Genomic DNA, 25,424 nt, shown 5'->3' on the forward strand with positions numbered 1-25,424 from the left:
TTTTCGGCCAAGGTTTTCTCGCTGCCGATCGTTCTGGCCCACTTCTTGGAGTCGCATGTTATATGGCCTAAAACTTGATTGTAGGTCTTGGTGGGTCGTAGCGCGGTAATGGCCTAATACCCAATAATAAAGACGAATGGCTTCTTGAATTCGCGCGCAGCGCGAGAAAATTTTGAAAAATTGGCATAAATTTTCAAAAAATACTTTAAGATTTATGCAATTTCACGAAATAATTTTGGGCCCCCTTCGAGCTCGGCCCCCCCCCCAATTGGGGGGTTTGGGGTGCGGCAGTTACGGTGCTGCTTGTTACTAGTGGTAACTAGAGTGGAGCCACAGCGCCGTATTTGTCTGGTTATAATGGGGCCTATGAACATGGAAGTATTTTCTGCAAAAAATATCAACATTTGTAACAAATGTGCTGGGAAATATGAGAATTTCTAAATCTACTCAGAATTGCTTCGCGATGAAATCGTCTGGCGATCCGGATGCGACCCGCGAGCCGTATGTTTGACTCCCCTGCTATATAGTGTATTAGTGTATAGTATTTGCGTTCCTTAGTAGTGTACAGTAAACGATTCTGCAACAAGAATCCGCATGTACCTAGAACGGCATGAAAGAAAAAATTCATGCCAAGTACGTCGTGAATAGAGAGGTTCGCGTTTTATTGCTGAACTCCAGACCAGGTGTGACCGATGAATCACATTCCAAAGAAAAGCAAATAGAAAACAATGCTACTGGTAGAGGCTAGAACGTAAAATGAAGCGAGGGTCGATTTTAATTTCATTCATGTGCGTTCTCTCTCTGTAAAGTTATACTCGCCAAGTGTCAGGTCAGACTGTACTAATGAAGTTGCTGATCATATACCGACAGGAAATATTGGATGCGTAAATTGTACGAAGCGCGCATGGTGCGTGAAATGTGATATGGTGTTTGCTGATGCGGAATGATATCGTGGGATTGCATAGACTTACCGCAAACCACGAACAGATCGATGAATCTAAAGTCGATCGGTTTGCTCGGTTGCTACAGCTTTGGATAGCCACACATCGTGCTTGCTACCGGTGTCGCTTGACTGGTTTCAGCTACCAGCGAATACTGACACCGAAATACCACTTCGGTATATCGCGTGAATTGATGCCAATCATGGTATGTATAGGCTACACCGTTTTGCAGCGTCATTAAGCGAATCACCGCGGCAATGTTCGACTACTAGATACTGCACCAGTGCATCAGCTAGTGATATTTAGACAGGTGTCGTCTTGATGCATCCTCAATATAATACAATGGCGTGTTGTCCAGTATTATAGCTTCAGTCCGTATTGGACTATCTGTGGTGCGCATCATTCGTTCCAAATTGACTCATGTGAACTTTCATTAGCTGCTTATGCTGTCTGACACGCCGGCTATTCAGTATAGTCTTATTTGAGTGCTGCGGAATTAGGCAGTACTTTGGCCCATCCTTCTTGTCGTGTCGCTATTTTCACCCAGAATTCTTAGTTGTGTAGGCGATTGGGTGTGGACGTAAGGTCGATCGTTACATTATTGATGCCATACGTTTAAAAAAATGAATGAGGCCGATGCAATGTTTTGAGATATATATTGGATCAATCTAGTATAGAAGAGATTCCGTACAGCAGGTCTCGATATGTTTATTGTGAGTGGTTCAATAAACAAGCTTGTAACACTGACTCGCTAAGTCGTTATGCTGGATCTTGAAGCCGATATCCGCGCCAGTGCTGTGCTACTAATAGAAAGCCTTTAACATTACGTCAAGCGAGGCACGCTGACTGCTAATATATCGCCATGACAGTTAATGTTCTTTTAGTTTGGAGACAAATATATGTTATCAGGCCAAGTACGTCATCATCTATGAGGGTTTGTAGGTAAATAGGCTACATTTGTCGTGAAATCTGAGTGACGAAGTAGTGCAGCAGATACTGCGCAACTACTGCTAAAATTACCTGTGCGACTTAACTCACACTTCGCCATCTGTTAAAATGAAATGAATGACAGGATAATGCCTTCGAATTAAAGATATGCTGTGGTTACGAGGGTAAATATCCGTATTGGTCGACTTTGTACAATATGGTAGTTTTAGTTACCGGGCATAGGCTTGTTCATTTCGACGGTAGAAAGCACGATGACTATGACCGGATACAGGCTGCTGAAAGATTTACCGAAATAGTTTAACCGTTTGGCAACAATGAATGATGAATACCTAGATTGCAGGACATTAGCGTCTTGCGTACGTATAGGTACGGTAGTTATCCACCATATGAATTTATGGATTGCCTCGACAACATGACAACATCGCGCAGCCCACAGCGTAGAATTTGTAGCTAAATCAATAGAGAGAAACGACCCACTGTGAGAAGAGGATAAAGGTAGTCCATAAATATTGTAAAGCCCTGGAAGGACACTGACGAATAACTGTCATCATCGATGAAAATTTACCTCCATTCTTACACGCCTGACGTATGCTTAACCGGCAGTGTATAGGCCTACCTGTTTCAGTATGATATTCACACCTAACCTATTAAACCTTACAGGTTGGGCCGTATCGATATACAGTTTCTGTAATATGAAAAGGAAACCAGTATGTAGGATACGGGGAAACCGCTTGATAAAGGGACTAGTGGGGCTGATGATAGTCCTTGGGACCTTGTCGACGTATCTCACATGGAACAGATGGTCTTATTTATCATTATGGAATCCAAAATTGCAAAGTTTAATATCCGAAGTCGACGACTTTTTCTGGTCGGTTCTGAAAGCGAACGAGCTCTCGTGGAGGTCAAACGGCAGTAACTTATCAGAGACCTTCATACGTGACACGGAATATTTACAGCGGGCGAGAACCGTTTCGAGGGGTGACTCGAGAAAAATACATTATAGTAATCTGTCCGAAGTCGACGCAATTGATGAGTATGAGGACGAGGAAAAAGAGCCAGACTTGCCCCTTTGTCCGCAAAAGCCGCCGAAGCTTAAAGGGTGGTTGGACCTGCCAGATTTTTACAACAATGAGCCGCCTACGTTAAAGAAGCTGTCTGCGAAATACGAAAATCTTCCGTAAGTCGAAGCCGTGTTTTTGATTGTCGAACTGCCGAACGCCTTGTGCTCCCGCGGTCCGAAGCTGATTTTCTTGTGTGAGAGTGGTCCGTGAATATGATTTACCAGCTACTGTTGCATTATACTCCGAATGCATCCTATGCATCCTGATTTACCGAAGCGCGGTTCGCCCCCCTCCCCCCGATTTTTTGAAGTCCCGCCATCAATTTATTAAAGTTATCCTCAACTCGACAATAAGGGAGAAACTGGCGATATTGTTGTCATCATGATATGTTGGTGGACCGGAACATTTTCAGCTATTCCAAATTAGATTAGAATGAGAATTATCGCTGCATAGATTTTTCCCAAATTAGACTAGAATTAGAATCACTGAATTCGCGAAAACTTGGAAATGGAATCAAGTTCACTTCATACCAAATCAGAGATCGTTCGCGGAAGCAGGAGAATGACAAATGTCTCTACGGCAAACTTGGCTCGTTTCGCACAATGCAGTGGTCCTGCCGCATTGTAGAGAAAAGCAAAAATTATATTATAACAGGGTTTGGCAACCTTTTTCAACTCATCGCCCCCTTATCAAGCGCGACGCACATTTCCGCTCCCCATATTTTCGGAACCGAAAAAGAGAACATTTATACTGGAAATTATATATACAACTAAACTGACTAAAAAAAGATCATTTTTCCGACATGACTCCCGAAACGCCCTTCTCCGCGTATAACCGGTGGGCGTTTTTTAATCAAGTTTCGAAGATCCAGAACAACCCGTTTTTCACGTGCATGTCGCGCCGATTAGTTAAAAATAGCCGTTAGAAATTTACTTCCCCCTATCGCCCCCATTCGTTATTTACGTTAACCTGTTTCTCCAAATCGCCCACGTTTGGATTTGGGAACGACCGGATTAGAATTAAAATTGAAGCAAACAAACATAATACAGATTAAATTAGAATTAGATTACTGACATTTCGCTCTAAGTAGTGTAGTTACTAATTAGACAACTACAATTATCTGGATGTACAGTGTCCACGTCTGGGTGGATCTATGAGAGACGTGGAGTTTAGTGAAGCATTTCGTCCGTTGAGCGCCAGTACCGTTAGTCTACTAAACCACCGTCTCGGCTATCATCACCACCAGAAATGCGTACCAGAAATGCGTGCCAGAAATTTCGCAAAGGGTTCCGAAGCGGTGAAGCGTGACCTCAACACCACAGAGATAAACTAAAGCGGAAAGCAACAACTGTGTAAATCTGTTACATGCAGTTTGAATACCGTGGTTTCTGAGGAAATATGTTTGCTGCAGAAATAATTTCACCCTTTTAACGTTAATGTGAGACCACATCGTACGTAAAGCGGAGTGGCCCTTCAAGTCTTAAAATCTTCGTTGGGGATTCTTGATAATTATATCGTTTTATTGGGTGTTCCTCACGTTGCCATATATTCTACATATTCAGAGGTCGCAACATTCTAGGACTAGCCCGAATCTATCAGTAGTTTTGTTATCGCGACGATCGTCACTTCCAGTTCATTCGTTTTTGACGCTTGCTTTTTCTCAAACTGACGTATACTGAAGAAATATCTCACATGTTAATTCAAGTTAAGTAAGGCCTTTATTTGACAGTCAATCGATACATCAGTTTAAGTGAAATATCGTGGGAATCCATCTTCTAAAGTAGGATCAATAAGTTTTAATTGATTTTTCCACTTTAAACGTCATACCTAAACCCATAACCTAATCCATCAAGTAGAGTTAACTTGCAATAAAAGTTTTTTCCTACTGTAGGTGATTTTACCTAGCAAGTAGCAACATGGAAATCACTTAAATTCTGAAACGCATTCAGCGGTATCACTAGTCCTTGGTTTCTTATATTCTACTGTTCAATTATTTGGGATTGGCTAGTGCTCGTATTGTAACCACACTTCATCGAACGTTGCGACAAATTGAACCTGATATATATTTTAAATTGTTGACATTGTGCTAATTATCAGGAACACAAGGCTACCCTGTTCGGTACGTGATTCTATGTAACGCCAAAATGACAGGAACACAAGTAATATAAACAGGAAGAGGTAACAATATGATGAGCACAACATCTATTCAGTCCATACAGGGAAATATGAGTTACGCTATAGGACTGTCGGTTAGTTATCGTTACCACACGTCCTCCTTTTCGAGGAAATCGAAAATGTCCTCCTTCGGCAATTTGTCCTCCTTTATAGCGTTCATGGTCAGGCGATTGTGCCAGCACAAGTAAGAAGTTAAAAAAACGCCATAAATGATGCGAAATGTGGAATCGGTACGCGTTTTGATGGATCTTTCGGGTGTCGAGTGGGAAAAATCACCTTTTTTAGTCAACACTAGAGAGTTTCCTAATTTCCTGTAAAGATTTTGAAATTACCCGTCTTCTCGTCCGATATTATGCATTTTTTGGTTTGTAAAAAGTATCCTCTTTTTCGGGTCTCATAATGTGGTAACCCTACCATTAGGGCGTTATATGCCTGATGTATGCTTCTTCCTTTATTAACAGCATGCTGTTGTTTACAGATCCGCTACAAGCCAACCTACCAACTGTAGAGCCCGCCAGAAGGTCGCGATAATAATACCTCTTCGCGGCAGGGAATTGCAGCTGCGCGGTATGCTGGAACACATGCACCCGGTATGGAAGAGACAACAATTGGATTACACTGTTTATACCATCACGCAATCGGGTCGACAGTTATTCAACAGGGCGAAATTGATGAATGTGGGTTTTGCGGAAGCCATGAAAGGTTTGTTACGGTCGTTTTTGGACTGATTTTGCATAAGAGTTCATAATTTTTGCGAACTGCAATGGCGCTACAGTTTTTTTCCGTTCTGAAATTGTCGTATGGGGTTTTGTAGAGTATTGTGTATCTTGCAACACGGCCGGTCAGTCTAACGTTACCGTAAAAATCTCTTTGGAAATCAGATGGTCGTGACCTAACTGTTCGACTGGTCGTCAGGAAAGAATATTTCGGTCGTGATTCCGCCCGAATGGAAAATATCCTACAGAAGGAGTTCATGTATCATCTAAAAATAGTCCACTAAGCTTAAGCTCTCACTTCACCCCGATTATTGGAAATATCATTCCGGCGAGGTCATATTTCGTGATACGATTGTTGATTTACAACGTTCTTTCCAATTCTTTACTAGTTGCTGACGATTGCCCCTGACGAGTGACAGTCGAAAATATTCGGGCTCAATTAAATATGAATATATACTATTCAATTGTATATTGAAGTTCCGTACCTCCAAGACGCTCTTCAGCGCCATAATATTCTATTTGTAGTCAACGCGCTCTAAGCTTTTATGTAATTAAAGCCAGTGTTTCTTAATCTTTTTAGCGCCCGCACCTCTTCAGCTTTCAATAACATTCTCGTGTCCCCTGTTCATTATAATCACAACTTCTGATGCTACCTACATCGAAATGAAAACATTATTGACATCAAATCGCGCGTACCGCTAATAAAATTTATGAGTTGAATCAATCTGACCAGAAAATATTCCACTTTATGTTGGTTCTCAAAATACTTTGGATATCGCATAGGCCTAATTCCATAGTGTATGTCGTACCCCATGATTTGGTGATTCGTACCCCCAAGGGATCCACGCAACCCATGATTAAAGCTATTATGATGTTGTTATTTCACCAATCGTTATGTATTATCAAGCTTACCCGCATTGATGATGATGGTAACGTGCGTAGACCTCTTTTATTGTTTCCGTTTTCCTCTCAATCCACAGGCCAACGTGATTGTGTGATTGTGAGGGCCCTTTTGAAACGATTCAAATTATTAATGGGATATCGGTACAATTAAAAGGTAGGACGCTTTTGAAACAATGTATTAAAGCCTATCTTTTCATTGTATTTGTTTCGGTTTAATAATTATATAAGTTATTACATTTAGAATGCCAATACACAATGTGCGGGGTCCAACCTGCAGCATTCACCAAGTACCGAGTTCATTTGTAACGGTCCAGATGATTCCCTCATAAAAGTCATAAACGCTCTGCAGACACTGCTTCCTATACACCACTAAATCTGCAGTGTAACGGCACGTATTTATAGCTAGGCTGGTAAATAGTAATTAGTTTGGAGATACTCTTGGAGTTACAGAACTCCAACATACAATTGACCACCGTACTATGTTCATATTGAAATAAACCGAATATTTTCGGCTCACACTCGTCAGGGTGATCGTCATCAACTAGTACAAAATTGGAACGAACATTGTATATCAACAATCGCATCACAAAATATAACATCACCGGCATGAAATTTCGAATAATCGGGGAGGATAGAGCGCTTAAGCTCAATGTACTATTCGTAGATGATACACGAACTCCTTCTGTGCCGATAGGGTTTGTTTCAATGGGAATATACTATTCAATTGTAGGCTATACTTTGTTTGGCTACAAAAACTGTTTAAGTAGTCTTACGACTTGACTGTTTGAGCAAGTTGTGCGATTATACAGCAAAGTATTTGAATATTCCACTAAAAAACGTACTCTGTTACATTGCTAATGACCACCCCTAATTTTTTGCGTCCCGCGTAGTCATGTGACTACGTGAATGTTACCCGCCCAAGAAAATCTTGCCTAGCCCTGGTTTGTATGATTTGAACGAATAGGGATAATTGCTTGGAGTTATCAGCGTGACTGCATATATCACATCAACACATTTTGACATCGTCGCGCTTGCCAGCAACTCCAGTCCTTCAAATTACGCTTGACATATCATGTAACAAAGACATAATATTTCTTTGTTGTCAGCTTTGAAGTATTAAATCCAGTGCATATTGAAACCTTTTTCGCGCCCGCAACTCTTGAGCTTTCGATAAAATTTCTACTGTCCCTGTCCATTATCATCTCTGCTTCTGATGGTACCTACGTATATTAAAATCAAAAAGACCATTGACATGAAATCGCGCGTATGGCCCAAAGAAAATTTATGAGTTGAATCAATCTGACCAGAAAATATTGCACTTTTTGTTGGTTCGCATAGTAATTATAGGCTCTAGATAGCGTATAGGCCTAATTCCTCAATGTATCTCGTGCCCAATGATTTGGTGCTTCGTACCCCCTAGGGATCCGCGGACCCCATGATTAAAGCTAATTTGATGTTGTTATTTCACCAATAGTGATGTTTTATCAAGCTTATCCGCATTGATGATGATGGTAAGATTGGTAACGTGCATATACCTCTTTTCATATATCCGTTTTCCTCTCAATTCAATCCTCAGACCTACGTGGTTGTGTGATTGTTAGCGCGCTTTTGAAACTATTCAAATTACTAATAGAATGGCGATACAATGAAAAGATGGACATTGGACACTTTTGAAACAATGTATTAAAGCCTATCTTTTCATTGTATTGCCACACTATTAGTTATTTGAATTGGAGACGATGATAATATAGCGATTCCGATTAATTCGATGTTCTGCGCTGCGATAATGTAATCTTAGTAATATATGCGGAATTATACCGTATAAACCAGTGATTCCCAAGCGCGGCCCTGAGGGCCGCATGCGGCCCCCAGCTAGCCTTCTTGCGGCCCCCCAAAAATACTAAGAAATCGAGTTATGACAAAAAATTAAATTTATATTTATAAAATACACTAGCTTGGCTTGGAGTCTGGAGTTTTTAATTAAGACTGCAGGAAAGTAGGCAGTAGCTATAGATATAGATAAGGACAGGACTGTAACTGCCGCGCGCCAAACCCCCAATGAAGGGGGGGGGTCGAGCTCGAAGGGGGCTCAATATTATTTCATGAATTAGCATAAATTATAGAGTATTTTTTGGAAAATTTATGCATCTTTTTCAATTTTTTTATGTAGGCGTGATTTCATGCTGCGAAATATCTTGATCTTTGGGTACTCATCCCCAAGAAAAAATGCGCAAGCTTTATGGAAATGGGCATTGGCCATATCGGCGTTGGCCTTTACCGCACCACGACGCACCAAGCGTGAAAACCTTGGCCGAACAGGACTGCCCTTATGCTGACCGAAAGCGTCGTTATATATACAAAATACTGTCTTGGCAATCTTAACCTCACTAGACAAATACCATCCTGCAGGGAAAAATTATATTCCAGTGAAGAAATACCAATTTGAAATCGTGTGCGTCTCTTAGTTTAGAAGCCTGCGTTTGGGCGATTCAATAATTTTTTGATCTAGCAGACAGGAGGTCACGAAATAACATGTTACGGAATCATACTAATGGGCCCTACAGTTTCCAAGACACCTCACTCAGCTCTACCGGTAAATCTGATTACGTGAGGAACGAGAAAAAGAAATTGATAGCAATATATATGCAATTCCCGGTCATATTGACCGATTTTATCATGAATTATCGAAAATTTTCGCGCTTGGCGCTGGCTCACTTACCAGTACAGCTAGTTTCGTGGCAAAAGCGAACTAGGTGATAGGGATAGGTTTATCACCCAATGGGAGCCCAAAACCCATGTTTACTATTTTTTTTGGGGGGGGGGCTGACGAAGTGCTGTTTCGTTCCTGCCAACTGGTATATACGCCCGAAGATGTTTAATTATTATTGAGGGGCCCTGACTTTTCAAACACGCTTCCCTCGGCTCTAATTGTAAAACTGATTACGTGAGCAGAGAGAGGATAAAAATTGATGGCAATATATATGCAATTCCCGATCATATTGACCGATTCAATCATGGATTACAGAATATTTTCGCGCTTGCGCGTCTAGGCGATAAAACCTGACTCACTAAATCGCCCCGAAAGCAGCATAATTGGTCGTCCTATAGCTCACGACCGAAGCGTCCGCATGATTTGATAGGTCTTGTCTTTATCGAAAGCTAGTATTGCACTAATTCCAAAAATACAAATTGAAATCTCGCCAGGGCAATAAAACTACTCCGAAATGGCCACCAAATGTCGATTGTTCTGAACAATGGGAGCGCAGCGACACAATGACCATAACAATGGCCAATGGCGTCAACCGATTGATCGGAACAATGCCAATTTTCATATTTTGATGACTATTTTGGGTCCGTTTCATTGCCCTGGTATTCGTGCGGCCCCGACCGTACTCTGAAATTCTGAATTTGGCCCTGACACCGAAAAAGGTTGGGAACCACTGTATTAAAGCCTATTTTTTCATTGTATTACCACACTATTAGTTATTTGAATTGGAGACGATGATAATATAGCGATTCAATGATCTGCGCTGCGATAATATAATCTTAGTAATATATGCGGAATTATACCGTATATAAACAGTGGAACGTAAATCTACACACCATTTTCTCTGATGATTCGGCAATCTCTTAAGCAAACAGCTGTGTTCATATTGGCTGGAAGCTTATCGCTGGTGAAGGCCCGCTTTACCTCTTATGTACACATGCTCTATTTCAGACCGCAGGTACGACTGCTACGTCTTCCACGATGTTGATTTATTACTAGAGAACGACAGATGCTTGTACTGGTGCCCGCCTGCAACAACTCACGGTGCCTCAGCACCGCGACATTTGTCTACCTATATCGACAAGTTCGGGTACGAAGTGAACACATACGGTCTCGGATTGTGCTCGCCTTTGTCATGTGAGTATGTTAGTTTCGATAGTAATTTCCAATGTGGAAGATTTTAAACCTCGGTTGGTCGTATCACACCATCCGAAACATATAGTACGAAGCTACAGGATACACACCATGAAATATGCCATGAAAGATACCATGAAATATGCATGGTCAAGAAATGGCCAAATTATCATGTGGTGCAGAACTGGGATTATATTCTTTGCGGTCGCGTAGAAGGTACTTATCTGAACGTTGTATGTCTTTCATACTGTTGATATTTGATAATTTGGGCGTTTTTTTTACCTAAAAACGCAAGATTTTTCCAAAAAAAATCGAAATTTTGACATTTTTTGACCTTGAAAATCTTACTTTTGACCGAATTTGAGCTAACGTATGCAAATTAGGTGTTTTCCCACATAATGTTAGAATTGTAGTACTACTTATCTACATTTCTGGTTGGAACTGACTGTCCATGCGAAGTAGTTTGGCGTGAGAAAATACTTCTTTAGCCTAAAAAAACTGACAAATTTTTGCATGAAAAATTCATTTTAACGAAATCTAGCACTATGAAGAATTCTAGTAGTTACATTACGCATTATGGTAGAAATAATTGAAGAAATCTTGTAGGACAACGAAAAAAACTTTCCTACATTCTCGAGTAGGATGTGTATGTCCTTACTAAGTAGCTTGCCAAGAATGCAGAAATTACGTTTAACAGCAGCAGTTGTTGGGGGTGGCAACATTGAAGTTGTGCTTACACTGCTGGTGACAAACCGCGTTGCTTCATTCTGGCAATGCCTACATCTGGCCTACATCACAATTTGTCATAACGCGCTTCTTAATATAAGAACTATGCAATGGCACTCTTGCTTCAGTTGGGATATTGTGGTACGATGAGCCTAACACCATGCCAACCTATTGTTTCATTTGAATGTTTATGATGCACAATGAGCAGACAACGGGCCGTCTGGAACGGTAGGCCTATAAAATAGGCTACTAGCTGTAAAATGGCAGATGATAAGTTCACCGACAGTGCAAAATCTGCGATACAAACGAAATGCAGGTTGCAAAAATGCTTTGACTTTGTAAAAAATTTGACATTATTTGACGTAATTTTGACTTTTTTTGACATGTCAAAAAAATCGCCCTAGTGATAATGAACAAAACTCGACTCGACCCGACGCATAATACTTGGTTCGGAATGGAATCGCTCAGCCCTAGACACTACACGATAAATATTTGATCACGTTACGCCGCGTTTTAATAAAAATTCGACGCTATTCACTGCGTACATAGGCTGTTTAATATTCTTGTTGTGAAGTGCTTTCCCACAGTTAATAATGCATGGGATCACTTGACCTGTGTTGACAGGTGCGGTAGGATGTTGAATCCTTTTTTCTAACTTCACATTGATGTATAGTATAGTCCTAAATTACCAGTATGTATTTGAATATACGGTAATAGTCATCTTGAAGTTGAAGCTTCAAGTTAGTTAGTGTCAAAGAAGACACGTCAATTATTGCGATGTTATAGGCGTATTGTATTTGACGATGGTGTTGGAAGTGTCCTATTTCTGCGTCTTGACTAACAGGTGAATTTGAATGTGTATGGACATGCGGGGCAATCATTAGTGTGTAATTGGATGCGTGTCCCTGAAACACGTTGAATATGTTGTCGCTGTAAGCTATAGCTATATCAACCAGGATTCCGTGTCTGGTGTCCTTATGATCTCTTCATGGAATATTTCGAACTTGAACCAGCGTGCGCTGAATCTACAGTCCCTCAACTCGGCATAGAGCACAGTCAAATCAACATAGACCAATACCGGCTTTGGCGTAAATTCAGCCATACGGCGGGCCAGACACCATAGCTGAAATCGCGCATTTAAACTCGGCTTCCACAATTAAAGCCCTGATCATTGAATGACAACCTTGAAACTTGACGCAGTGTTCGATGACATGATCAGCATATACCATACCAAATCTTGTCCGTAACAAACATCATTAAAATCGCCACAGACTAGGGATGGTGTGAACCTCTGTAAGGTTCAGGTTCGTGTGAACGCGAGCGTGAACCTCATGACGTCACGTTGATAATTCGAACCCTACATTTCAGTGATATATTAATGTGGGTCTACGTAGCTGCACGATACCTATAGCGATGACTCGGGTCACATAATGCCGCAATGCTGAAGTACATACTGACTTTTTAAATGACGCCAAATGTATCAACTGGGGCAATCAAACGATATAATAATCCCATAATATCAATATTTTCCGTCGCTTTGCCAACAATTTCGACGAGGACTTGCAAGGGAATATAAGCTTACGCGTGAATGGTGTATTCGGACAGTGTATTCGGCGTCTGATTGTTGCTGCGTTGATATTGAGCAGAGTGTAAAACGGGTTTCTACACTTACTACCGATATTACCCCATTGACAAGTTATGCAGCAGTAGCCAACACCCTAATCTCACGGATTTGGTTTTTATGATACAATAAACATATCAAATCGAGATCGAACCCGCACGCTTGCTACATTTTTTACATTAGACAACGATATCAATGTCATTGATTGATTGAATAAGCATCATTCCGACCACCTACATGTAGCGTATTTCGCTCTTGATGTTGTGTGATTGCGGGTCAAGATCACAGCAGAGAGTCACTAAATATTCACAAACGGAAAGCTAGATATTTCCAGCAAACTGTTGTAACAAAACAAGTAAAATATTTGAGATTTTCAAGGTGCATGCTCGTTAAGTGTTGATTTTTTATGATGCCAGCCAGCGCCATGCATAGAGTAGCCCACAGTTGAAATGCAATAAATTTCGACTAAAGATATTATAATGACGTGAAAATTGTGATATATGAAAAACGTTCCCAGTGCAGAGCCTACCAAGGTTTATGAACGTGAACCTCTAAATTTCTGAGGTTCACACACAGAACGCTAACGTGAACCTCACGTTCACACCATCCCTACCACAGACCAATACCGACTTTTGGATTAAATCAGTGCTGCAGAAGGATCGATATTAACAAAGTTGACTGCCTAATAATGTTCACATCACCTTTGAGCACACGCTGCCTGAACATTCAGCACTAGTCGGCATTTGCTGTTCTATACGGAAGGGCTGATCTGTGTCTGCGAGGTTTACTGCTTCATGGCAATTCTTTGGTTATGCACTTTATGCAGTCCCACAACATTCACGTTCCAATATAACAAAGTTAACAGTAAACACACATCGCGGAAGAGACACGGGACCGTTGCCACTGGTATCCAAACCCTTTTATTTTTTTACTGCGACTACATAGGGCGAAATGTCGCTAATCCAATTATAATCTGAGTTGTGAAATGTTACTTTGCTATAATTCGGATTCGAATCTGATTCCCGGTATTCCTGGAAATGATACAGAAGAACCGTATAAAGTAGAATGAGCCAAGCTTGCTGTACTGTACAATTACACTGTATAGGCATACGCCATTGTCATGCTTAGGACAATCGAATCTTGATTTGATATGAACTGGCATTGATTAAATTTCGGAGTTTTCGTGAATTCAGCGATTCTAGTTCTAATCCAATTTGAAAAAAATAAACGTGTATTGTGTAGTTATAATCCTAATTCTAATCGAATCTACAAAAGCTGAATGTTTTCTAGTTGTCCAGGTCTGCTCCGTACGATGATACGAATCTTACTGTTTATATTGCAGTTCAGAGTATGGAAATCGAGGTGTTCGGCGGCGTTTCTATGTTCACGGAAGACCAATTCGTGAATATCAACGGTTTTTCGAATATCTACTGGGGCTGGGGCGCGGAAGACGACGATATCTATATGAGAACGAGACGAAAAGGTGAATATCCAAATACTACGAGAAAGGGAGGCTTTAAGGCAGGGGTCACCGACACGCGGCCCGCGAGGTCATATTTTACTGCCCGCGACCTGATTTGAAATTTTGGAAGAACGATTAGTAAAGCATTTTGAAAAGCTGAAATTGATTTCAGTTTAAACATATTGTTGTTGTTGTTGTTCAAAGTAAGCTATTCTCCTGTGCCCAATATCACTATATCCCTCACCGGCTGATACGACTTCGGCGATTGTAATATGATTCCATGGAGGAAGAATTTGCCGATATGAATGGGCAATGGGCAATTGGGCATATTGCTTTGACGTGCAATGGCCCAAGACCAAGAGGCTTAGTAAACGACTTCGGGCTCCCCAAAAGACCAAGCTTTACTAGGAGATAGTTTTCCAGAATGTACTATGTCTACCTAACCCCGATATCGATTCGTTAGTCCAGGAAAGGCCAATCTGCCGCAGTAAAAGGAAATGTATACGGCCGTTCGATTGAGATGTGTTGGCGCCTGGCGGCCGCCAATATGCAAATTGAATTCACGAATTGACTCCCTAATTAATGAGAGGTTTGAATTATTCCTGACATTTTCTTCTCGCTAGGCGCGGTTCAATGGGAGTTCATTTTCAATTTTGATATAGTAGTGTCCTTTGTAATCTGAGCCCCACAGACCACAGAACAGATGCGAAGAGGTGAGGAAAATGATGCGCCCCATAAAGAAATACCAAGTTGTAAGCGTGTTGTTATTATCTCGAAGGAAATTTGTTTCTGGTAGGCCTACGTTTGAACTACTCCAATATATTTCCACTGTACCGACAATCCTTATGGGAGGTCAAGAAATAACAGCATGCAACAACGGTGACTAATAACAATAAATAGGCCCAGCCAAAGATGTAGCACCGCGTTGATAACTTTCCTAAAATTTCGAAGACACCCCTTGCATCAACTGTGCCGGTGAATCTGATCACATTTTCCGAAGTGGCCCGCGACCAATGTTCCCTCTAATTTTTCACGAGTCTGCGAGCACTTACCAACTCACTTCGCGGTCCCTTGGATATCAGTGCGTAACGACAAGAAAAAGGTCATCACTTCGGATTTTTTTGTGCGCAGCTTTGATTTTCTGTGCACAGAGACCCTGCCAGCACTGCGCATTTGATCACGTGCGCATGCAGCTTAGAGAGAACATTGCCCGCGATTCGTTTTGAGTTGGCGACCCCTGCTCTAAGGTAATTTTTGAAATCCCGTCTTTTTTACCATATGTAATGCAGTTGGCTTGAGAGAACAAATGCACCATTACTGTGTAAATGTTTATACAATCGGGCTAAAATACGACTTAAGTTGACGATTCCCTGGCAGATTCAACATAGGCTTTATGCGCCGTATCAAAATTTAATGTAGATTAAGTCTCAGGATGAAAGAGTGTTTTGACAAGAGTCCAAATCGGCTGCTGTGTTTTGATAGCTAGCCGACGATTTCTTTTAGAACGAGATTATTCGCGCGATTACGCGACCTGATTATTTGTTTTTCGTTCTGGTGCACCTACCTAATTCGTCTCGTGATATCTCTACGTTTTCGTGTGAATTGGGTTATGTCGTGTTGGTTTTTGTTGATTTTTCCGTCCGAATCACCGCGTTCAAGTGGAACTATGCTAGAGGGATTCCGAGCACGGTGTTGTATGGCCGTTTGTGTGAAGAGGCGTTCTCCTACTTGAAAATTGAGGTCGGCATTTTAGTGTCATCACGGCGTGCGTTAATTATATCGCGGCATCACCAGCGTGCTTAGACGATGCTGTGACTTTTTCTAATTTTTCAGCAGCTAGCACGAGGCGAGCACGACAGTTGTTTGATTGGTCGTGAATGTTTTGCGATTCACTATATATACGTCGATATTCGTTATTTTTTTTATCGTTTCAAGGCTTACACAGGGGAAAATAGTATTGAAACTATAATTTTCGTTGACGAACCAACTCTTTATGGCAACCAAATACTCGAATGGGTTAGTGCGCGTGTGATTCGGGTCCTGCAATTGAATGTGATGTGTGATTTATGCGTACCATGGACGTCTAGAACTCCCTTGATATGTTATTGGAAAGTAACTTATGCAACCAATATACTCCAATGGAATAGGTCGTGTGTTATTCATGCGTACCAGGGATATCTAGAAGTTCCTGGGCTAGAACTTCTAGATATCCCTGATGCGCGTTGCGTACATTGCTGTTATTACGTTATACGTTACTCACGGCGTTGTGAACAAGGTAAACACAGATCCCTTTTGACGACTACTACCTTAATACAACCAAATACTACAATGTGAAGGTGCATGTGTGTGTGTGTGTGACTTAATTCATGTAGGTCAATGTGATATGTGTGACTTATGCATACCGGGGATAACTGGAACTTATAGATATACCTGATGCGTACGTTCGTGTGATTACGTTTTATTTCCACTCGCGGCATTGTTGATCATCGTTTGCACCATACCTACTGGACCGATTAACTTCACACAAGTCTTATCGACTCCTTCCTTTGTCTTCTTTGTTATGCTATTCTCATAGTATCTTGAAGTGGCACAAAGGCAATACAAGGATACTTAATACTGATACTGGAAAATGATCACGTGCGTATTTGTGTAGGATGTTTTGCGCGATCTGGCTTTGCCAACGCTCTTTCGCGTCCGTTCCTGGAAATCCTTTTACGCCCACAGCAGCCAAGATAACGTTAGTCGACGTATCTGCGGAAATCAAAACAACTCCACATAGGGTGCAAGATGTTTTTTCCATATTTGAAGCCGCACAGTGCGCAATGCGCATAGAGAAGTAATTAGAGCTTGCGGTTGTCACATTACGAACAGTCTGATGATGTATCCGTCTATAATTATCCTGTCTGACATGCTATCAAAATATTATCTATGAGGATGGGCAAAATGATTCGATTAGGCCTTTTCAAATCTGAATCGAGTAATAATTCATAAAATTCAAGCAGAGTTAGTGAGATATGATTTATTGGAGTACTGAAATTTTACGATGATTGTCACTAAGGGTGGGGTTGCACAGATGCCGATCAATCCGTTACCACCGGTTAAACGTCGGTATTCGAACTGCTTCCGTTGCACAGATGACGATTAATCGGCCAAATTTGAACCGCCGAATGAGGTGTCTCAGAAGGTTCATCGACTCTTTGATGCCCCGACATTTTTCCCAGATCAGTCCAAATATACCACATGCACGATATCCGAGTGTTGAGACAGTTCGATCATGCCCCCAACATGATTTACGAGTGGCAACATAGTCCCAACATACCCCAGACATGATGTCCGAGTAGCAACGCCGTCCGAACATACTCCGGACAAGATGCCCGAGTGGCAATCTAGTCTTAACATGATGTCCTACTAGCAACGCAGTCTGAACATACCCCAGACATGATGTCCGAGTGGCAACATAGTCCGAACACATCTCAGACAGACATGATGTCCGAGTAGCAACACACTCCGAACATACTCCGGACATGATTTCCCAGTAGCAACCAGGGCTTTGGAGCAGCCGTGAATTTGCATTGCTCCAGCTCCGGCTCCGGAGCCTTTATCTATCATACATTAGCTCCGGCTCCAGCTCCGGAGCCGCATTATTACCACTGCTCCGGCTCCAGCTCCGGCCCTGAAAACTATCGAAGGTGTCTGTCTATATCAGGGGTGGGTAACCCGCTGCCTGCGGGCCATATGTGACCTACGAGAAGGCTTTGGGTGGCCCGCGAGCTAATTTCCCATTATGTTATCGAAATTGAATTGCTCAGATTGTGAACTTGCAAGGCCAACCAAAAATATGAATAGTCTGGCCGCGACACTTGGGATGTTGATGACTAAAATATCAATTCCGACGCATTAGCAGATCCAGGGTCCAGTCACATTTTTAGTAAATCGTCGTACATTACAATAAACTAAATATCTAGTAAAATTTTTCTTCACGCTTCGCGTGTTTAATTGTCCCACGATTTCATTCTTTGTAGCCTACCCCCACCTGAAAATGAAAAAACGCCTGATTTAGCCGATTGGGTCTATCTATAGATTATTCGCAATTACGGGAGAAAGTATTTTTGCGTTTGCGCTCGCAGAAAGATCGTCGACGATGAAATGTAGGCACAAAATGATTGTCGTATATTAGCGAAAATCTTCGATATCGATATGTCCAGATGCCGAATAGTCCTGTCCTTGCAAACTGAGCCCAGTGGACGGTATACCGTCGACCCGCAATATACCCAAGTATTAATAATATTACCTCTGAAAATTTTACGCGCCTGACACGGCTAGTGGGCAGCGCACTCGTTCTTCAATGTCATGTGGCCCTTTAGCTAAAAAGGTTGGCCACCCCTGGTCTATATATATGACTAATTTACCCATAGGCTATTTATTCATAGCAGTGGTTGCCAACCTTTTTCGACTCATCGCCCCCTTTTCAAGCTCGACGCCGATCATCCCAGATTTTGTGACCGAAAAATCGGTATACAAACTGTAATCATCGGCGGGTTGACTAAAAAAAAAAGGTCATTTCTCCGACTTGACTCCAATATAGCCGTTTTAACGCGTCATCGCCCCCTTCGCTATTTTCGCCCCCTGTCGCCCCCTTTGTCCATTTTCGCCCCCCTATCGCCCCCTTCGTCATTTTCGCCCCCTAGGCCGCCAAATCGCTCCCTGGGGGGGCGATATCGCCCACGTTGGAAACCACTGATCTATAGTAATCTAGAGTCTGTCGGCCGTCAGTAACATCGGATGCAGCAACGAAGACATAGGTGCCGCCGTGCCCGCTTGTGACGACATAATGAATACTTGTCAATTGTCGACAGCATCATGGTTGCACTAGAACTCACTTTACTCCGTGCCATTGATCCGTACACATTAAAATTCTGTTGCGGCGTTTTAACACTGGCCCTGTACTCGTTAACATTAACTCATACAGCGCGATTCAATCTTTAAATGTGCGATTTTTATTCAGCTGTAACTGTAGTAAAAGCAATATGGGCGGATATAACGACGTGATCAATAGAAATACGATTTGTACCAAATGGCCAATGGTTTGACGTTCGATATTGGTGCACTCGTTACTAGGGCTGGGCACAATGATTCGAGTAGTCGAATCAGAATCGAGTATTAATTTTAATGATTCGAGTCGAGTAGTAAAGGACGATTTTTCCGAGTACTGAAATTGTACTCTTCTCGCCACTGAATGTTAATTTATCAACGAGAATAATAGTTTCGATACTCATTTTCACTGTAGAAGCCTTGGAACCTTGATTGGCTGTATCGTAGCATACGAAACATATGGTAGGCTACAAAGCTACGAAGGTTACTGGATGTAGCACATTTCCGAAGTCATGATTATCCCACAACATCACCACCATGTGAAATGAAATCCGTATGGTCGAAAAAAATACCAAAGTATCATTTATGAGACGGATAACAGGCATTAAATTATTTGTGGTGACATAAGATTTAGATATTTGAACTTTGACGTATTATATTATGTCATGGCTTCATAATGGGTGATACTCGATTACTCGACTGGACTCGAAGCATATTACGTGATTCAGAATCGAATCACTCGGGTACTCGATTTTGCCCAGCCCTACTCGTTACCAGTCCATCCGGTGTCGATCAAGTTTATCGGAATATAATATTTTCCCGTTGAAACGATTCGAATAGTCGAATTGAACACTGTGCCACATTGCTCATTTACAAGTTTACGAAACCGATGATTAGCCTACAAATTGTAAATGGCGTAACAAATCAGTTATTTGTCTCCAACATAAAATACCACGGGGTTTTGGGCTATACTCTTCTGGCATCCCCTATTTACTCTCGGCAATCGTTACTGGAGTGAATGACGATGATGCGCAGTAATGAATTCCAATTTGCATGCATATTTGCATACTCAATAACACTGTCCAATTTCGCGGCCCGATTGAAGAACTATCACGATAAAACGATTATTTGCTCATCCGATTCATATAGCAACGATGAGATGGAATTTCTCGGCTCGTGCCCGTCATATCGACATGTGCAACTAAAATACATAGTAATCATTATTTTCAAACCGTATACAATTGGCCAACAAGGTGGTGCTGATGATGAAATTGCGGGTATGCCGAATACCTACAATATTCACAGGCATGTGTCGCATACCGAGGTTCGGCACTCATGTATGAAAATTGAACATTGAACATACGACTGCTCTGCTGTTAATTCCCCAGGAACATGGTTAGTCGGAAAAGGTAGCGCCAAAGAGGAAAAGATTCTTAATTTCACGAAGGCATGCTGTTGAATTATGTGAACTCAGCAGATATGGTTGTTTCATATATAATAGCAACTTATGAAACACGTCGGAGCAGGAGCTACCCCTCAAATAACTGGCTCCAGCTCCGGCTCCGGCTGAATTTTATGTAGAGCTCCGGCTCTGGCTCCAGCTCCGGTAAAAATGCACGGCTCCGGGCTCCGGCTCCGGCTCCAAAGCCCTGGTAGCAACACCGTCCGAACACACACCAGACGTGATGTCCGAGTACCAACGCACTCCGAACATAACCCGAGCATGATGTTCGAGTAGCGACGCAGACCGAACGTGCCGCAGGCATGTCAACCTATTTGTTTCATTTGACCGTTTATGATTCACTGTGAGCAGACAATGGACCGTCTGCAACGGTAGGTCTATAAAGTAGGCTACAAGTTGTAAAATGTCAAATGAGAAGTTCGCCGACAGTGCAAACATCTGCGATACAAACGTAATGCAGGCTGCAAGAATATTTTGACTTCGTAAACAATTTTGAATAAATTTTGACTTTTTTACATGTCGCCCTACTCATCACTTTTTATATCATGCATTTTCGTCATTGTTGCGTCTTTAATGTCTCGTTTTTCCTTTTAGGATACTCCGTTTACCACGACACCAGCGACGCGTGCTCGTACCACATGATATATCACGACCGGGAAACCAAAAATCGGGAAAACGCCGTACGCTTCTTGCTTCTGAAACACGCCTTGTCACGGCAGAACGACGACGGACTGAGTAGTCTCAGGTGAACTGAACCCATTTGAAATCTCAGCGTTACGTTCAATAGAGTGACAGACATGGGTCACTGGATGATTCTAGACGTCTAATTGGACTAATTAGAGCGAAATGCCGATAATCTAATTTGCGAAATGTTTCTATACCAGTTGATCTTAACCTTTGCTATCCTGCGGAACCTCAAATTTTCGTTGAGTCATAAAAACAGAAATCTCCCACAATATACCTCCAACTCAGGGGTTCTAAAACCTGTTTTTATCATGAACCCCTTCAAGTTTTATAGACGGTCTCGCGTACCCCTAAAATTTGATAAGCCGATGAATGGAAGGTCCTCACATCAAGCTGAATTCTATATAGCCCTTTTCATGCTTAAAATAAGGCAATTAATGACTAGGCTATAGGTCGTCACAGTGCCAGTCAGGGCGTCGTTCTCAAAAGATGATCTGTAGTTTCTTTACGTATTACACTTTCACTTCCAGTTTAAGAGCCGCTTCACATAGCTGTATATTTCTGGTGCGCAAAATGCATTTTGCATCAACACAGTGCTATAAAACAAAACCATTAAAATGTCATTTTCACACAAAACGAAAACATTATAAATTATAATCCACAGCTGCAACACCAATGGGTTGTGGGTTCCTGACCGACCGAGGTCGACTCCGGCATTCCTTCCTAAGTGCTGGAGGTTTATCTAGGCTCCTCTTATAAAAACCCACCATTGAATAGTATATTCATATTGAAATGAACCCGGATATTTTTGCCTTACGCTCATCAGAGATATAATCGTCAGCAGCTAGTACAGAATTGGAAAGAACATTGTGTATCAACAATCGTATGACAAAATATGACATCACCAGCATGAACCATCATATAAGAAAGCGTTCAATGTACTATTTTAAGATGGTACACGAACTCATTTTGTAGACAAAACCCGGGGTGATGTATTTTGATAAATGTCGACTCCAAGGCACACAGATGAAAGTGTGAGCGGCCCCTTCCGATGACGCGAGATCTGTCGTCTCGATAATTTTTCGCGCAAGCGGGATAATCCAAGAGAACATCTGTTCATTTCAATATGAATATACTATTCAATTGTATATTAACGTTCTGTACCTCCAAGAAGCTGTTTATAAAAATCGCTTATATAAAACTTAGAATTGGGCCGTGCTACAAATCGGCAGCTACGAAATAAAAATGAAGAAAACTGGCCTGGTGTAAATGACCATAGTAGTCGACAAATACCAAATACCGCAAACAGCGACAACAACAATAGCGTGATATCAATTGCCTGATAACAAATGAGCTTTTCAATATTGATGATAGAATTGGCATTTCGGAAGGACGGGTGGCCTGCGCCACTACGCAGGACACCCACGGCTGCAACCAAGTCAAAAGGTTCCGAGTCACAAATCAACCTCACTTATAAAGTTTTGATTCGAGTCAAGTCGAGTCATTTTCAATTCATCACCGAGTCAAGTCCAAGTCAGTGAGTAGAGGCTCGAGTCCGAGTCCAATTCATTATGTTCACTGTTCAGTTTTGAGTTCAATCCGGTTCAACCGTGGGATACACCACCACTACTAATCGGTCTTAATTGCATGCAACCAATGATGTCCACGACGGGCGTACCATCACAAATCATAGGTATGAGTTGAGTGTGTGTCTTGACCTCCACGGAACCCCAGAGACTGGCTCATGGGACACGTAGTGCTACGTCGAACACCTGTTGATTAGTCTGATTTGAAAACTAGAATTATCCAAGTCGGTTTGGCTGAAACTCCGCGTGATCCGCTTTTCCTACTACGTAATATATTTGCCTTTCCGCAGGTACAAGGTAATATCACGTGAAAAACACTCCATTTACACAAACATCACAGTGGATATAGGCGGGCCTTCGCAACGCCTCCGAGAGCTAACCCGTGTAATGGACGACGGAACCGCGAACGTCGACTCGCTAAATTGTTTCGAGTCAATGGTGTGGCTGTACAACAGACTCGTGAAGAAATCCAGCACGTGACTTGATGCTATGTCGTAAAAATTACGACCTGGTTACACGGTACGAACGCGCGAGAGGCGAAATACGTAGTAACCTTCAAAGAGTGTGCACTGTGCAGTACGATCCGAACGGAAAGCGCATATTGCTAATCGATCGAAACTAATTGATGCGCAGTTGGAGTTTCGACCGTGACTGGAACGGCATTGATCAGTTCTGGCTTACAGGATCGCGCATCGATTCAATAATTGAGATTAAGCACAAGCGTCAGAAGAAACTTTGCAGTTGCAGTGGATGGATAATTAAGTTGTTAAAAGGACAGGCTTGAGTCTGCACTTTCTCTTGTTCTGTAATACGTGATGTGCTTACAAGTTTTAAGTTAGCACATGGGCTAGTTCCCCCACAGGACTAGCGCTCGACTGATACCCATAAAACCGATAACTAGCACCTTCGCCGATAGCATATGTATATATTCAACCTATATACAAAGGATATGGCATCTAGCTTAAGGCTTAAAAAACCTTCAGAGCTGTTATTTGAACAGCTTTACTGTCATTGTAATGCTTGAAAACGACATAAACTATAAAGGCTGCGTAAGGACAGTGGACGCCTGTACGCTATAAGAAATGATCAATATTCCCAGTCTTGCGGTAGCAGAGTATAGTTCTCTGACTTACTATCACCACGTTGTGATGTCATGAAAGTTGCCGATATTTATTACCACTAGTGGCAGATACCGAGGTATTTTTTCAAAGTGTGATATCGGCGAACCAGGCTCTAGTTGCATCATGAGCCAGTTCTCACACAGGACAAGGAGTTTTTTTCCTTCAAATTATATCGACTCGGGCCTTGTCACATCATATGTTTTCAACAGGTCACAATTGATCCGCGAATTCACGTCATGAGAGCCTTCCTAGGACTGCGCAATTCTCGAGAATACTGACCTCCCAAGTGTAGTCCTTGTTGAGATCCGCCAAAATCGACATTGTATTCACGGGGCGGTCGTAGTGTGCAGTATGCTGATATAGATATACACACTTTTATGCACCATAAATATTACATTTCCGGTTTTCAAGGATCTACCATGCCTGTTATACCGACATCCGGTGCTACACATCCTGCTGCGCGCCATCTGACTTCCAATGTCAGTCCGTCATTACAGAGCGACGGACGGCGTCGGCTCAGTCGCGAAAGTATACCTTAGTAACGACTGATCCATCATACACACATTGTGCGCTGCCGAATAACACAGCGCTGCATCGCGCACACTTGGCCCTTATTTGCATCATACTGTATGCATGAAACGATATTATTCTTCAACTTTCTGTTGTTTACGTTTTTCTCGATATGCACCTGATCTAACACGTTCGTTAGTCCCTTCTGGCTTCAGTAGATATTTGTGTTCTTTGCAATTTTTCGTCAATACAATTAATTAATATAACTAATACTATTTCGATTCGTGTGAGTCTCCGTAGCGTAGAGAGATTCAGAGCAGATTTGGATATTTCGCCTAACGGATATGCTTCATACGTAGGCATGTATTTTGTACAATGTACACCATATACTTGAGTTTGGATACGAGGGGGATGAGTATCTGGTACTGAAATCGTTGACATGTCCGGCGAGACCCAGACAAACCGCAACCCTGCGTTAGGGATGGCATACGTCCGGATTTTCCCAGAGATGTCCGGAATTTCAATGTAAAAATTGCGTCCGGGAGGAAATTCTAAAATATGCTTATGTACGGAATTTTGAAGGCTTGAAGTATAGGCTCAAAATTTTGTCGTAACTCAACATGAACAATATCATTTTTAAGCAGATTTATGGTACTCCATTTTTTTGTGATGCGCGCGATTTAGTATAACGTCTCTTGATTTTAATATGCGGGCCACCACCCTCGCAAAAACTGC

The 25,424-nt window shown here is 41.9% G+C and overlaps 2 protein-coding genes across 2 annotated transcripts in view; one reads left to right on the plus strand and one right to left on the minus strand.

Moving 5' to 3' along the window:
- Window positions 1-16,779, minus strand: part of LOC145439972 (titin-like) — a 515,551-nt gene extending 498,772 nt beyond the window's left edge. The window contains exon 1 of the mRNA XM_080317640.1: window positions 16,761-16,779. The gene's annotated coding sequence lies outside the window, so the exon portion shown is untranslated. The remainder of the gene's footprint in view (window positions 1-16,760) is intronic.
- LOC145439622 (beta-1,4-galactosyltransferase 4-like) lies at window positions 982-24,959 on the plus strand. Its single transcript, XM_080317133.1, has 7 exons — window positions 982-1,146; window positions 2,550-3,066; window positions 5,604-5,827; window positions 10,463-10,648; window positions 14,335-14,475; window positions 21,383-21,533; window positions 23,349-24,959. The coding sequence occupies exons 2-7, from the start codon at window positions 2,582-2,584 to the stop codon at window positions 23,536-23,538; spliced, it is 1,377 nt and encodes a 458-aa protein (XP_080173259.1). The 5' UTR covers window positions 982-1,146; window positions 2,550-2,581; the 3' UTR covers window positions 23,539-24,959.
- The last annotated feature ends 465 nt before the right edge of the window (window positions 24,960-25,424 follow it).

Source organism: Botryllus schlosseri, chromosome 5, assembly GCF_051294905.1.
Source record: "Botryllus schlosseri isolate E-star chromosome 5, Bs_hap1, whole genome shotgun sequence".
Lineage (NCBI taxonomy): Eukaryota > Metazoa > Chordata > Ascidiacea > Stolidobranchia > Styelidae > Botryllus > Botryllus schlosseri.